This window comes from Mastigoproctus giganteus, chromosome 11 (assembly GCF_048544385.1).
Source record: "Mastigoproctus giganteus isolate SK-2022 chromosome 11, ASM4854438v1, whole genome shotgun sequence".
NCBI lineage: Eukaryota > Metazoa > Arthropoda > Arachnida > Uropygi > Thelyphonidae > Mastigoproctus > Mastigoproctus giganteus.
In genome coordinates this window covers 45,968,168-45,983,808 of record NC_143585.1, presented here as the reverse complement: position 1 = coordinate 45,983,808, position 15,641 = coordinate 45,968,168, and the positions used below count along the sequence as shown (strand labels likewise).

Genomic DNA, 15,641 nt, shown 5'->3' with positions numbered 1-15,641 from the left:
TTGATTGAGCAGGGCAAGGTTTCTCAAAGTGGAATGCAATGTGCTATCATTGGCAAAACTATGGATAGGATTTGCAGTCAATGGAAGAAGGTCATTAATATACAAGAGGAAAATATTGGGGGAAAGAACTGAACCTTGGGAACATTAGTGGAGAAGTTAGAAAACAGAGAGCCATCACCCTCAGTGAGCGGTCAGAGAGAAAACTGGATAACCAATTACAAAAAACAGTTGTCAAACCATAAGATGGATGCTTGTTTAGAAGACCTTTATGCCAAACATGATCGAAAGCCTTTCAGATATCAAGAGCAACTGCTTGTGTTTCACCGAACTTTTCCATTGAATTTGTCCATAAATGGGTAACATAAGCCAGAATATCACCAGTGGATCGACACTGACGGAATCTATACTGGCGATCGTTGATCAGACGGAAGGTTTCTAGGTAGTTCAAGAGTTGGCGGTTTATTGATTTCTCCATTACTTTAGAAAGAATAGAAGTAATTGCAATGGGACGATAATTGGATGGGAGGAATTTGTCACCTTTTTTTGGAACTGGCTGGACATGAGAAAATTTCCAAGCAGAAGGAAAAACACCTTTGAAATAAGAAAGTGAAAAAAGGGGACAAAGAACAGGAGTAAGTTTGGGAGCAAAGGTTTTGAGAACAAATGGAGAAATACCATTAGGACCTGGAGAAGATATTAGCATCAAGATTCGTCAAAATCCTTCTGACATCCTTTTGACAGAAGACCACAGGAGCCATTGAGTTATTGGGATTATTGCAAATGCAATAAGATCGCACTTACTACCCGTTTATAATTAGATGCACTAACAGAAAAGCCCAATAAACTGGAAAGTGCAAATTGTTTTTATTGTTTTACGGTCATGACCTCCAGAAATGTTCTTTAGAAAAATATCAACAAAGCCGTTCAAAATTGATTCTTATGATGGAACATATGATAATGATAAAAGGGTATTGCTCCATTATAAAAATGACCTTTTAGAGAGATAACGCTTAGTTATATAGTGAAATTTTCAATTTCCAAGGTCTTGGAATGAATTACTTAAAAAAAAAAAACAATATGCTATTGGGTTCGCATTGCTATATTTTCACAATACCTCCATTTATTCTTACGGGATACAAAATATGTTTCTAGGATTTTTTAAGTTTGCACCGGCTGGCAAAAACTTACATAAAGTTGAATTTATTGAAGTAGAGTATTGTGTAAGTCAGGGAGTGCCTGTACTTTGCATTTGTCAATGTTAAACTTCAATTGCCACATGTCAGCTTATCTGTCCAATTTTCTAGATCCTGTTGCAGTAGCATACTGTCATTACTGTCATTAAAAAATCCTGCCAACTTCCATATCTTCTGCAGACTTGAACAGGCGCCTCCGTAGCTAGGTGGGCAGGAGCAGCAGTGCGTAGCACACGCTTCTTGATTAGACCGGGGTTCAAGCCCATGACCACCAAATATGGAGGATGCGGGAAGGTCTGGAAATGACCACCGCATATCCCCGGAGCAATATGGCCTTAGTTGCTAATGCTCCTAAAAACCAAATAATAACATAACATAATAGAAGACTTGGACATTAAGCCCTATATACCTTCATCAAATATGGAAAACAACATTATGTAATGTAACAGTTAATTATAAAATCATGTTTATATTATTATAAATTAATAGTTTATAGACTTAATAAGAACAGTCTTATTTTATAGGCACCAGTAAACTATGAAACAGTTTATCCAACATTGGAACATCCAAATGGACTAGAAACTTCAAGTCTTGGTCTAACATTTGTTGTCAAGTCCTCTCACCTTCATCAAGGAGCTATTACTCTCAAATGTACAGCTATTGTATCCCAGGTATATGCCATGAGCAGTGAAGAACTCATTATTGGTGATAAACTAATAGAAAATTTCCCATCACCAGGTGAGTATTCAGTTTATCAACTTTAAAAGTACATATCATACATTATAGCTTGAACAAAATTCTAAGAACAAAAATAATTTTAAAAAAATTCCTTTTCAAATGGCTCTATACTTAAATAGCCCTTTCTCTGTTATTAAGTTGTTGAATAAATGAAGACTATCTGCAAAAAATGTAAATAAGAGAGTCTATTATACACGTGTGGTGGCGCTGCTGACTGATGGTTTAGAAATTGATGCTTATGCTCTAGTTGTTATTTTAAGGTAATGTTTGCATTATAAACTGAAAGAAGGCTTTTCCTATAGCTAGGTGGACGGTATCTAACTTCCTGTGCAAGTTTTGTCTATTTTATCAGGTATTTCCTTTACATATGATAAAGTTTGTCTCATTAGGCTTAGCATTCTGCTGACCGTATGCTAATATGTTATGTCATGGGTTGTTACATCGTAAACACAGAGATTAGGCTTAGCGTGTTCGCTACTTGCTATTTCCTAAACTCTGATAGCAAATGCTCATTAAAACCAGTTATTGAATCCACTGATGTTAGTGAATCACTACCACATCCTGCTGGGAAAGTAGTCCCGTTCTTCTAGGGGAATTTCTATATCTGGCGTTTCCCACCCCTCTCAAAGTGCTGTGGGGATACCCCCAAAACTTCCACAGTCCACTGTGTGCCTTCAAATACACCCACGAACTTGTGGTTGGCATCAATCGCCATCATTTTTAACAAACTATCTGACCCCAACACTGTGAACCCAATTAACCGAACATTTCTGGTAATCCGGAATCCACAGATATGGAGAAGAAATTAGACAAGTACAAAGATCCCCTGACTGAGATACAAATGATGACCCCGTCATTATTGATCAACTGGCGGATTTAGAGGACACCCGACCTGGGACCCCTCAACCAAACGGAAAACCCGCAAGCGAGTGGTTCTCGAATCGGAACGGGAAACATGATCTCGGGCTGAAATAAAAGAACAGACAGAAGCCACTGCATCGCAAAAAGAAAAAAATTATGAAAAACAACAAGAACCATCTCTGGACCATACCATACCAGAGGACTCCGTATATATGAGAAAACTCTCTTTCTGAAAATGGCCCTCGAAACTATTTTTAAGGAGAATCCCAGTAGAATATCGTCTGGCCTGAGATCGCAGATTGTCACCATCTTTCACAAGATGGAGACAATTCTGCATGACACACATGTAGAAAATGAGAGAGCCATCACACGGCTACACGCCTACATGGAATGCGGGGCAAGACAAATGCCACAGCGCGCCCCGGCATATTCTGAAGCACTGAGGACCAAACCTGCCACTACTACTGTCACCACCACTAATCTGGCACCCAGGAACCACACAGCTCCCTACTCCACACTTTGTGGGTCTCAAACCTACAACCACTGACACTCTTAAAACTAGTGAAGAGGTCAAGAAAAAGGTCATTGACTCCCTAACTCAAGAGTTTAGAACAGCTAAAATCAGAGCCATTAGGAAGACACGAAACACTGGGGTCATAATTGAGACCGAAAACAAACGTGATGCAGATCTCATCATCAATAATTCCAAGATTCCGACGCTTGGACTCTCTGCTGAGCTGCCCAGAGGAAAAGGCCCCTCCATTGTCATATTTGATATCGACAAAGACCTGACTCCTACTGCCATATGTGAGGAGATATATATACGCAACCTCCAGCAAGACTTTCCCGATAGAGACCATACTACCCTACTAATGCCCAAGCACCAAACCAAGAATAGGAATGACAACCTGACAAACTGGGTGGTCAGATTGGCCCCCGATGCATGGAAACTCATAACAACACAAGAGAGAATATACATAAATTGGAGCTCACGTCGCTTCAGGGAGCACATTGCTGTTCCAAAGTGCTTCCAGTGTTGCTGATTTGGCCATACCACTCACACATGTGCTCAACGGGATGCAACCTGCGGACACTGTGCTGAGAAAGGACACAACTTTGGAAACTGCCCCAACAGAGAAAATGATCCAGTCTGTGCAAATTGCAAGTGGCAAAAGCTTCCTCACACACATTCAACCAGAGATAACAAATGCCCTGTTTATATTAAAGCAAAAAGTGCCCAACAACTAAGAATCCATTATGGGGACTCTGCCTAAAAGACATAACACTAGTTGCATTAAATTCCTACAACTTAATGCACAGCGAGCAGCTGAGGAAGAAAACCTTGACATCATCCTGCTACAGGAACCGTACACCTGTGCGGGTGCTGTCCGGGGATATCCGCCTAATTACAAGATCGTCCAAGTGGATGGTGCAACCCCTTGGGCTGCGGTGGTGGTCAGGAATCCGGATATAACGGTCACAATAGGATCTCGCATCTGTGCTTCGAGTGGGTCTCCTGTGCACACATTGTCTCCTCCCTAGGGAACTCTATGCGATTTCACTATACTGCCATCCAGGGGAGGACATCCTTCCAGCAATTCAGTACTTACAACAAATCCAAACCGAACTTTCGGGAGCAAAAATTTTTATCTCTGCTGACCTCAATTGCCGTTCACCCCTGTGGCATAGCGAGACGGCAGAGCGTAGAGGTTCTAGAAACGGCCAGCATACGGAGGAGTTCCTGGCAAACAGCAGCTTTGTTGTTATTAATCATCCTAAGAAGAATGATTAGGATGATTAATAACAACATTATTAATCATCCTAATGATTAGGATGATTAATAACGGCAAGGGTTCTGGTAGTCATGGTGGCATCGAGAGTGGCCTCCCATAGGGTTGAGCTTCCCACATTCAGCTCAACCCTATGGGAGGCCACTCTCGATGCCACCATGACTACCAGAACCCTTGCCGGCCACTTGACAGACTGGATGGTGCAGGAGGACTGAACCAGCTCTGACCATAGGGCCATCACCTTTACCATGCAAAGATCACTCTATCGAGCTCCAATAAACAGCCTCAAACAGAACAGATACGCAGTTAACAAAGCAAACTGGGATGCGTTCAAAGTCACCATCATGAACAATGCACACAATCTAATAGCCGACCAGCTACAGAACCAAACCCTGGATCAACACCAATGTGCGGTCACAAATGCCATTGTGAGTGCAGCCAATCTAACAATCAAGAAGAGGATTCCGATGCCAGGTGCTGTCCCATGGTGGTCACGAGAACTCGACCTGCTCAGAAGAACCATGAATCAGAAGAGGCGTGCCTTCCAAAGAGCCAGACGAACTTGGCCCCCCCATGAGGTAGAGTTCCTCAGACATCAGTACAGGGAGGCTAGAAACACATACACTGCAATGATCAGGCAGCGAAAAAAGCTGTCCTGGGAGCATCTGGTCTCCACTGTGGGCAACTCTGGCCCATGGAGCATCATTTACCAAATAACTACAAATAAGCTGCCCAGGGGAGAGGTGGTACCCTCCACCATCATCCCCCAAGGCGCCATGACAAACAACTGGCAGGACACCATCAATAATATTTTAAATGCCAATTTCAAACCTGTAGGAGACAACACCCACGAACAACAACAGATATGCCAGGCCAATGACGCCTACCAGTCCCCGCAGGTAGAGGATCCATTTACTCACCTAGAACTCCAAACTGCCATAAACAAAATTCGAAACAAAAGAACCCCTGGACTCGACATGCTTGAGCCAGAACTGGTCAAGAAGGTGGCCGAATTTACCCTGGACCTGCTCTTGGAACTGTACAATCACTCTCTCCACTCTGGCACGTTCCCCTCGGATTGGAAAGTTGCTAGCCTAAAATTAATCCTCAAAAATCCAACTAAACAGCCACACATACCAGAATCCTACTGACCAATTGCACTACTCTCTGTCCTGAGTAAAGTGCTAGAACAACTGCTCAAACAGAGAATCGAAATACAGTACTCTACAGCAAATCGTCCTGCAAACGGGCAATATGGCTTCAAGTCAGGAAAATCCTCTCTGGACTCACTGGAGCGAATCCTGAACATGGCAGAAAACTGTCCACAGAAATATCTACTTCTCATCTCTATTGACTTTGCGGGGGCGTTCGATGCCCTTTGGTGGCCGAGCGTCCTTGCAAGACTCAGGGCAGCTCATCTGCCAATAAATCTCTACAGCTGCATAAAAAGCTACCTAAGTGAAAGAAGGGTCTTGGTTCAGGCCCCCTACTGCAAGGTCGAGCGCCAAGTACACCGGGGATGCCCGCAGGGCTCTGTATTGGGTCCCCTCCTGTGGAACTATGTGTTGGAAGAGTTTCTCCACCTCGACCTAGGGGATGTACAAGCTCTGGCATATGCTGACGACCTTTCCCTGGTCCTAACCGCAGACTCAAGAACTCAATTGGAAATTCGTGCAAACACAGCGCTAATCAAACTCCGAGAATGGACAGAAAGGCACCGTCTCACAATTTCACCCACCAAACCTCAATCCATCCTACTGAAGGGTTACCTAACCCCAACTAGACCACCACAGATTAGAATCCAAGACAGAACCATCAAGCTAGTTACTGAATTGAAATACTTGGGAGTTATCTTGGATCGGAACCGGTCGTTCACTCCACACCTAAAGTACATGCAGAATAAGATTAAAAATTATGCAGCCATGCTCGCCAGAGTTACACACTGAGACTGGGGGCTGAAAAGGCGGACCCTGGCGATCCTCTATAAAGCAGCTATCATCCCAGTAATCACATATGCATCTGGCGCATGGTTCCACAAGGCCTCAACCGTGGTAAATCGCCGACGGCTCGAAATTATACATAGACCCATCTTATTGACCCTCACCCGAGCATGCAAAACAGTGTCGACCCACGCACTGCAAGTGATTACAGGAGCTCTCCCCCTTGACCTTGAGGTCACCCGAACTGGCATGCTGCAGCAGCTTGGACGGGGAAAGGTTACAACATATCTGGACCACACAACAGATCCGACAAGCAATTGGAAAGCCAAGAAGAACAAGCTTCAAATCTACCTGCAATCAATCTGGCAACAGCGCTGGACAAACTCTGACAAAGGGGAAGTCATGCGAAAGTTCCTTCCAAATCTCGAGCAAGTGTACCCTATATTTCCAACATGGTTTTTCCCAGGACTGCATGTCACCTACCTCCTTACAGGACATGGAGCGATCCGTCACAAGCTTCATCTCCTTGGAATCACAGACAACCCTGCATGTGCTTGTGGCTCTCCCGAGACCTGGGATCACCAGATGCATGAGTGCGAACTGTATGATGATCTACATGCCCAGCTGATCACACAAGTGCGTTGCAACCCTAAAGACCAGGAGCACCACCTGCTGGAGGATGGGACAAACTACAAAGCCTTAACTGAATTTGCACAAACCGGGCTAGCCGGGTGGGTAAAGTACCTGCCTAGCAACCCAAAGGTCGCAGGTTCGAATTCCGCCTCGGGCTTGGATCAAAGTACTGCAAAAACCTTGGGAGGTGCATTATGGCCACAGAAGCCGATGCGCCAACAACTACCAAAAAAAAAAAAACTGAATTTGCTCAGACCCTATACGCTAGACGACTAACCCTTCCACTGCCTGCAAACCACGAACAAGGACAAATTTAGTACTCCACGCACCCCGAACCTGAAAGCTCCATGATCAGGTGGAAACTTATAATTCCATCAATACCAGATTACTGGGGTAGGACCATTAAATATCCCAACTCATCACCAATTATAATCAAACGGAACACATATCACAGGAAGAGTATGGGGGAGAACCTCTCAGTTTTACTCCCGTTAATTACGCTGGATATCATGGCAGAACTGGAACTCACCTCAACCATACTCAATTACTTTCCGCCGCAAATTGACTCATGGACAGGACATGGCTTCCAAGGGCAACCTCCAAAGGAAAGAGCAAGCCCAGCCTCCATGCACAATATACCATCCGGACTTGCATTCTGCTTGACAGCTCCATTTTCCCAAACGACAACGGAATCCACCCTAATGGCGAATAAATCCTACTCTTCCAAATATCCATGGACGGGACATGGTTCCCACGATCGACTACTCAATAAATTGTTGCATTAACTGCACTGTATTGACTTGGACTTATTGATCCTACATTTCCAGCATCAAATGGACCTAGACTTGCATCTAAAATACTCAATCCTGACCTTTCAGACGGAGTATGCACCAAAAACGGCAAGCAGCCCTCTATACATTATCCTATGGATGCTAAAATATGATTTAACTGGATGGGTCCCAGTTCCAATGAGCGACCTCCAAATTGGTGGCAAAACTTGATGCACACAGACATCAGAGAAAAGGAGTTAAATCCTAGAAGCAACTCAATCCTACTGGTCTATACCAAATGCCACATGGACAAATAGCAGTCTCTGCACGCAGAGGCGTATTGGCGACCTGAGCCAGCTCTCTTGTCTGGCTCACCTTTTCCACCCCTCCCCAGTGGGTGGGGGAGTGTGACGGTTTCAACGTCCCCCCCCCACGCACCACCCCCATTCTTACTCTCTGGTGGGGCATGGGTATGCCCCACTGTAAACTGGAGCTGTCTTCTCTATCGGTTCCATGTCTCTGCCTTTCCCCCCAGTCTTCAATCTACTCCCCCCACTCTACCTGCACGCAAGCGAATGCCCCACACAATCTAAAATTACCTTTGCCCACTACTTTTGACCTCTCATTCCTAGCGCCTCCCTTCCACGCGAGCACATAAAGGGTATATATATATATATATATATTTTTTTTTTTTTTTTTTTAAGGTCCTAGCCACTGAAATCTCAGGCTCAGGAAATTAGGTGGCAGGACCTGCCAGAGTAAATCTTAGTCTACTGGTGTTTCCTGGTCTGCCTCCACGGGGCGAAAGTGGGGCAACGTTGGGCCTCAGTAGGGGTCCAGCGGCTAAATGACCAGATGAACAACGGTACACGACCCTACACATGTACAATATCCATATACTTTTGAATCTCTGGCATTTCCAGTAAACTGGCACACCCATCACAATGCAAGCAATGCGGAGATGGGGGAAACCCCTGGTGCCGCTTGACACTAACACTTTACACTTTACTTTATACATTAAGCCAGATTTTATTTTCTTATATTTTAATGGAGGAAACTTTACACATATTTCTATTAGCATTATTTAATGTATTTTTTTATAAATATTCTTTTATAGCCATTTTTCTTGTCAGGTTTATAAGTACAACATATCAGGAAAGGTGTTTGTCTCATGATGTTACTTTTTGAATCTGCAAAGGTGCAAATGTCTGCACTTCAGTTCTTCAGATAATCCCCAAGAAAAAGTTAGCATTAGCATTAGCATTAGTAGAGGCATTTGATGCAAGAAAGCAAGCTTATGCAGCATCAGCCAAAAAAAAAAAAAAAAAAAAACCACTTCCACTTCACCCCTCTGTTCGTTCAAAATACCTGTCCAGCTGAGCCTTAAACTTATTTAGGCTATCAACTTCCACGGCAAGCGATGGAAGTCTGTTCCACCAACCAACCAACCACCCGCTGGCTAAAGGCAAATTTCCGCACATCTATCCTACATCTGTCTTTCCTCAATTTGAATTTATGCCCTCTCAGGTGATTATTCTGAGCAAGAGGAAGAATCCCATCGGCATTGAGCATGCTCAAACCATTCAAGGCTTTATACACCTCTATCAGATCACCTCGCTGATGCCTAGTCTCCAGACACTGTAATTTGCAAAACTTAAACCTTTCTTCGTAAGAGCACCCCTTTGTTCCATTCACTAATCTTGTTGCCCTTCTCTGTACTCGTTCCAGCAGCTCTACATCCTTCTTGAAATGAGGCCTCCAGACCTGTATACAGTACTCTAGGTGTGGCCTGACCGTTGCCTTATACATGGGAATAATCACCTCCTTATCCCTGCTAGAAAAATTCCTATATATCATTGACAATACACCATGAGCTACTCTTGCAGCCCGTCTGCACTGCTCAGAGAACTTCATATCTGCCTGCACAACCACCCCCAGGTCCCTTTCATTCTCTACCACTGTCAGTGTAGTACCACAGAGTTGGTACGTTGCTCTGGGGTTGCTGTTTCCCATGTGTAGTACTTTACATTTGTCAATGTTAAACTTCATTTGCCACCTCTCAGCCCATCTGCTCAACTTTTCCAGATCCTGTTGCAGCAGCATAGTGTCAGTAGTGTCCTTGACAACCCTGCCTACCTTTGTATCGTCTGCAAACTTCGACATTAAGCTTGATATACCATCATCAATATCATTTATGAATACAGAAAACAATAATGGACCCAACACTGAGCCCTGTGGGACTCCACTAATAACATTAGTCCACGACGAGCAGTGTCCATTGATTACCACTCTCTGTCTTTTCCCCCTCAGCCACCCCTTTATCCACAGCAGCAATTTGCCTCCAATGTCACACTGCTCCAATTTGTGCAGCAGTCTTCCATGTGCAAGAGTATCAAAAGCCTTTCTAAGATCCAAGTATATAATATCAAAGTTATTCCCTGCATCCAGTTCCTTTGTGACTGCATCATAGTATCCAATCAAATTGGTCAGGCAAGACTTCCCCTTAACAAAACCATGCTGTGTCCGAGCTATAACTGAAGTCTTGTCTAAATGATCCTGCAGTGCTTCTTTAACTAGTGCCTCCATTAATTTTCCTGGAACAGAAGTTAAACTCACAGGTCTATAATTATTTGTGTCAGCCTTTGATCCTCCTTTGTGAATTGGGGTCACATTTGCACATCTCCAGTCTGTGGGTACCTCCCCTGAGTCCAAGGAAGCTCTCATAATTATGGCTAAGGGTTTGCTTACTTCCTTTGCTACCTCCTTTAATATAACTGGATAGATCCCATCACCCCGGGTGCCTTTTTTGTGTTTATCTTCAACAATTTCTCCTCCACTTTACTCTCAGTTATTACAAGATTCTCTAGCTTACTGCTAGAGTTGAATAGACCTCTGGCTTTCCCCTCGCTAAATAACTCCTCATGTGTGAATGTCGATGCAAAATATTCATTTAGTTTGTTAGCTACCTGAGCAGGATCATCAACAGTTGACCCATCGATATCAAGTGGACCAATCTGATTCATCCCCTTCCTTCTAGAGTTTACATAAGTAAAGAACTCTTTGCTGTTTTTCTTTGCATCCCTTGCCAAAGATTTCTCGTAATCTGCCTTCGCCTGCGTAACCTCCTTTGTAACTTGGTTACAGATCAACTTGTATCTATCATAGGCTTCTGTGTCATGTGTTAATTTGTATGTATCCCATGCATGTTTCTTCTCTGCCATATGCCTCATCAGTTCATCTGACATCCATTTAGGCCTAAACCTTGAACAATATTTCTTAGTTGGTATGTAAAGCCTAGTAGCTTCCAAGATAAGTTCTTTGAATGCTTCCCATTTTGCATTTGCTGTTGGTAACATCATCAGTTGGTCCCACTGTATAGAATTTAAATAAGTTACCAAGATTTAGATTGGGGAAACAAGGTAGTGTCTTCATGATGCTGGAAACCTGCAACTCAGACCTCTATCATTAGACATTTACATTTGAATGACACCTTATTTAAAGTGCATTTTCGCTCTAACTAGTGATAGGACATATGTATAATTGTTCATTTTGCTCATCAAAGTCATTTGACATATAACATACTCCCACTCTCATTTTTGCTTTCCTAGTGTTTTTGTCACACCAGACTCACTCAAAATTATACTTGCAACCCATATGAAATGGGTGTACCATTTTAGAATCTAGATTCTCAACCCAAGCACCAACCCAACCCCCCACCTCCTGTCCCGAACAATGGTTAATTCAAATGCTTGTATTACTTTACCACTTGGTCACTCAGCTATGGTGGCGACCTTATCTGGATGTTTCCTGAACATTTGGTGATAAAAGCTGATTTTTGTGTGCAGATAATACTTCCTATACAGTTTATGCTCACCATATTCAAATTCTGCATAATTCTGCTGATTACACAATAAGTACCTAGTACTTACTTTATTGTGTAGTCAGCAATTATGCTACCAATTTCCTTAAAGAAATTAACTGTGGAAAATTAATTTAACAATCAAAATTAATTCTATTTTATAGTCTCTATCTATGAAGCATGTTAAAAACCTTCTTTCAGGATTCTTGTGTAGGATGTGAGCAACAGAGCTCTCTACTTCAAAGGAGCAAAAACCAAAATTGTGTAATAATGAAATGTCAAATGTTTTTTTTCATTTTTTGAAGTAAAAAAAAAAAAAAAAAGAAATTATGAAAGAGTAAAGCATTTTACTTTAATGTTTCTCAGAAGGGAATACTTTTTGATTATAATATGAGTCTCAAAGTTCTGTTGATTTCTGTATGACAGTTATCTAATTCAGTACTTATTCCATATAAGTACTGAATTAGATATTTCTATTTTAAACATAATACAGTAATTCTCAAATTAAATTTTCTTAATTTGGCAGTTAGGGTAACAATTAAGCATATTCACATTTTTGTTATTATATAATATCGGTGTAGATACACCATAGTTTACCCATAAATTTAACTACATACATAGTGTAAAGGCATCGCTTAATTTTATCTCATATTGTGGATATCTTCACAACGTGATACCAGGTATTGCACTACTTTGAATAAATAACACTCCTCTCATAAATGAGACTACTGTTATTTATTCTCAGTGGGCACCACCACTGAATTCTTATTCACAAAAATATGAATCTTCAAATTCATATTTTTGTGTATCACAACATAGCCATTGCCATACATTTGACCATTCAATGTGATATATTCTGTTATAAAGTGCATGCTTATGTCTAAAGAACAGATATCAAACCATTACCAAATTTTGGTAAAAAATTTGGAATGTAAGAGATTATTTTTAATAAAATAAAATGCCAACTTAATTCAGTCCCACCTAGTGACTGTCATAGAGTAATGTGAATAAGCAGGTAGCATATTAATATTACATTTAAGCAGACAGTTCATTTTTGAATAAATAATGGGTATATGTGAATATAGTGAATCAAATTTTCCATTCATTCTTATTTTTCACACTCACTATCATGAAAATAGTGTGGTGGGTGGAAAAATTTGATTCATTGACCTAATATCAGTTGACTAGCTAGTGCGTTATAATAAGGTATATTCCCTGTTCTATATGATGTTAAATAAATAAGAATTTTTTTGATTGGAAATTCTTTAAAACATTATAGTTCAATGAATTAAAACTTTAACTGATTTTGATAAGTATTTAATATCATAGCAAATACAGTGAATTAATATTAACAATGTTTGATTTTTATTACTAGCACTAAGTAGAGATGGTCCAGTTATTACAGGAGGACAGCCCCGTTACCGTGTGGGAGACATACTAAATGTTACTTGTTCGTCAGCAAAATCTAATCCAGCAGCAGAATTACAGTGGTATATTAATGATAATAAGGTAACTTTGTATAGCACTATCAATGTAATTCATTTTATTTCAATTCAGTATATATTTTTGCATGCATGATTTTTTTAAACTTAAGTAATCATACAAAAGTAGAGTTGAAACCCCTACAATTAATTTCTCATTAATTTTAATTAATTCTGTAATTGGTCATCATGATAATGTTTTGAAAAAAATTTCATAGGATGCTTACCACACCTCAACTTTAGAAGTTTACATGACCACAAACAACCATTTTCTCATTGAAATTTTTGAACTGTCAAGTAATAAATCAGTTCTGGAGTATTAATTTCATTCCATTATTAAAAACCTTTGTAACCCATGCATTGCATTTGAAATATTATACAGCAGTATTAAAAAGAATTGACCTCATAATATTGGCTCACTGGATTCATAATGTATATGTTAGCATTAGTAGAGGCATACAATGCAAGAAAGCAAGCTTATGCAACATCAGCCCTAAAAAAACCACTCCCATTCGTTCCAGATGCCTGTCCAGCTCAGCGTTAAATTTATTTAGGTTATCAACTTCCACAACAAAAGATGGAAGTCTCTTCCACCGATCAACTACCCGCTGGCTAAATGCAAATTTCCACACACCTCAATCAGATCACCTCACACATGCCTACTCTGCAGGTGCTGCAATTTGCAGAACTTAAGATTGTTCCCCTCACCAATCTTGTTGCTCTCCTTTGTACTCATTTTAGCAACTCTACATCCTTCCTAAAATGAGGCCTCCTAGCCTTGTACAATGGGATAATCACCTTCCTGTCCCTGCTAGCAAAATCCCTATATATCATTGACAAGACTCCATGACCTGCCCTGGCAGCACATCTGCATTGCTTACCAAACTTCACGTCTTACTGTACAATTAACCCCAGGTCTTTTCAACTTCCCTGAGTGTAGTACCGTGCAGTTGGTACGTTTCTCTTGAGTTATTGCTACCCATATGCAGTACTTTGCATTTGTCAATGTTAAACTTCAGTTGCCACTTCTCAGCCCATTTGCCCTACTTATCTAGATAAAGTTGTAGTAGCATTTACTGTTGTTAACTGTCTTAACAACAGTAAAGACAGTTAACAAAGTAAAGACAGTTAACAACAGTTACTGTTGTTAACAACCCTACCACCCTTTGTATCATCTGCAAACTTGGACATTAAGCCTGATATACCTTCATCAATATCATTGATGAATACACAAAACAACGATGGGCCCATCACTGAAACCTGGGGAACTCCACTAATAACATTCGTCCACGAGCAGCAGTGTTCATTGATTACCACTCTCTGTCATCTCCCACTCAACCATCCTTTTATCCATTGTAGCAACTTACCCTTAATGCCATACTGCTCCAACTTATATAGCAGTCTTCCATGTGCAACAATATAAAAAGCTTTCCTGAAATCAGATGATATCAAAATTATTTTTTGCATCTAGTTCCTTTGTGACCACATCATAGTATCCAATCAAATTGGTCAAACAAGACCTTCCTGTAACAAACTCATGCTGTGTCTTAACTATTACTGCAGTCTTGTCTAGATGATCCTGCAATGTTTCTTTAACCAGCGTCTCCATAATTTTCCCCAGAATACAAGTTAAAATAACAGGTCTATAGTTACTTGTCACCTTTTGAACCCCCTTTGTGAATTGGTGATACATTTGCACACCTCCAGTCCATGGACCTCCCCTGAGTCCAAGGAAGCTCGCATAATTATGGCTAAGGGTTTCTTGCTTACTTTGCTGCCTCCTTTAATATAACTGAATAGATCCTGTCCACCCCAGGTGCCTTCCTTATGTTTAACTTCAATAGTTTCTCCTCCACTTTGCTCTCAGTTATTACAAAATCACTTAGCTCCCTGTTAGAGTTTGATAAACTTCTGGCATTCCCCTCCTTGAATAACTCGTGTGAATGTAGATGCAAAATACTCATTCAGTTTATCAGCTACTTGGGCAAGATCGCCAATATTCGAACCATCTATATTAAGTGGACCAATTTGATTCATCCCCTTCCTTCTAGAGTTTACATAAGTAAAGAACTCTTTGCTGTTTTTCTTTGCATCCTTTGCCAAACATTTCTCGTAATCTGCCTTCGCCTGCCTGACCTCCTTTGCGACTTGATTACATACTAGCTTATATCTGCCGTAGGCTTCCGTATTGCCTGATAATTTATATGCATCCCATACATTTTTCTCCTCTGCCACGAGCCTCATTAATTCATCTGACATCCATTTAGGGGCCTTAACCTTGAACAGTATTTCTTAGTTGGAATGAAAAGCTTAGTAGCCTCCAAAATTAAGTACCTGAAGGCTTCCCATTTAGAATTCACCATTGGTAACATCATC

General features: G+C 41.2%; 1 protein-coding gene across 1 annotated transcript in view; it reads left to right on the top strand.

Moving 5' to 3' along the window:
* Positions 1–15,641, top strand: part of LOC150077963 (uncharacterized) — a 288,588-nt gene that overhangs the window by 224,965 nt on the left and 47,982 nt on the right. Inside the window, exons 5-6 of the mRNA XM_090384876.1 lie at positions 1,718–1,931; positions 13,160–13,293. Of these exons, the coding sequence (XP_090241002.1) occupies positions 1,718–1,931; positions 13,160–13,293 (348 nt within the window). The remainder of the gene's footprint in view (positions 1–1,717; positions 1,932–13,159; positions 13,294–15,641) is intronic.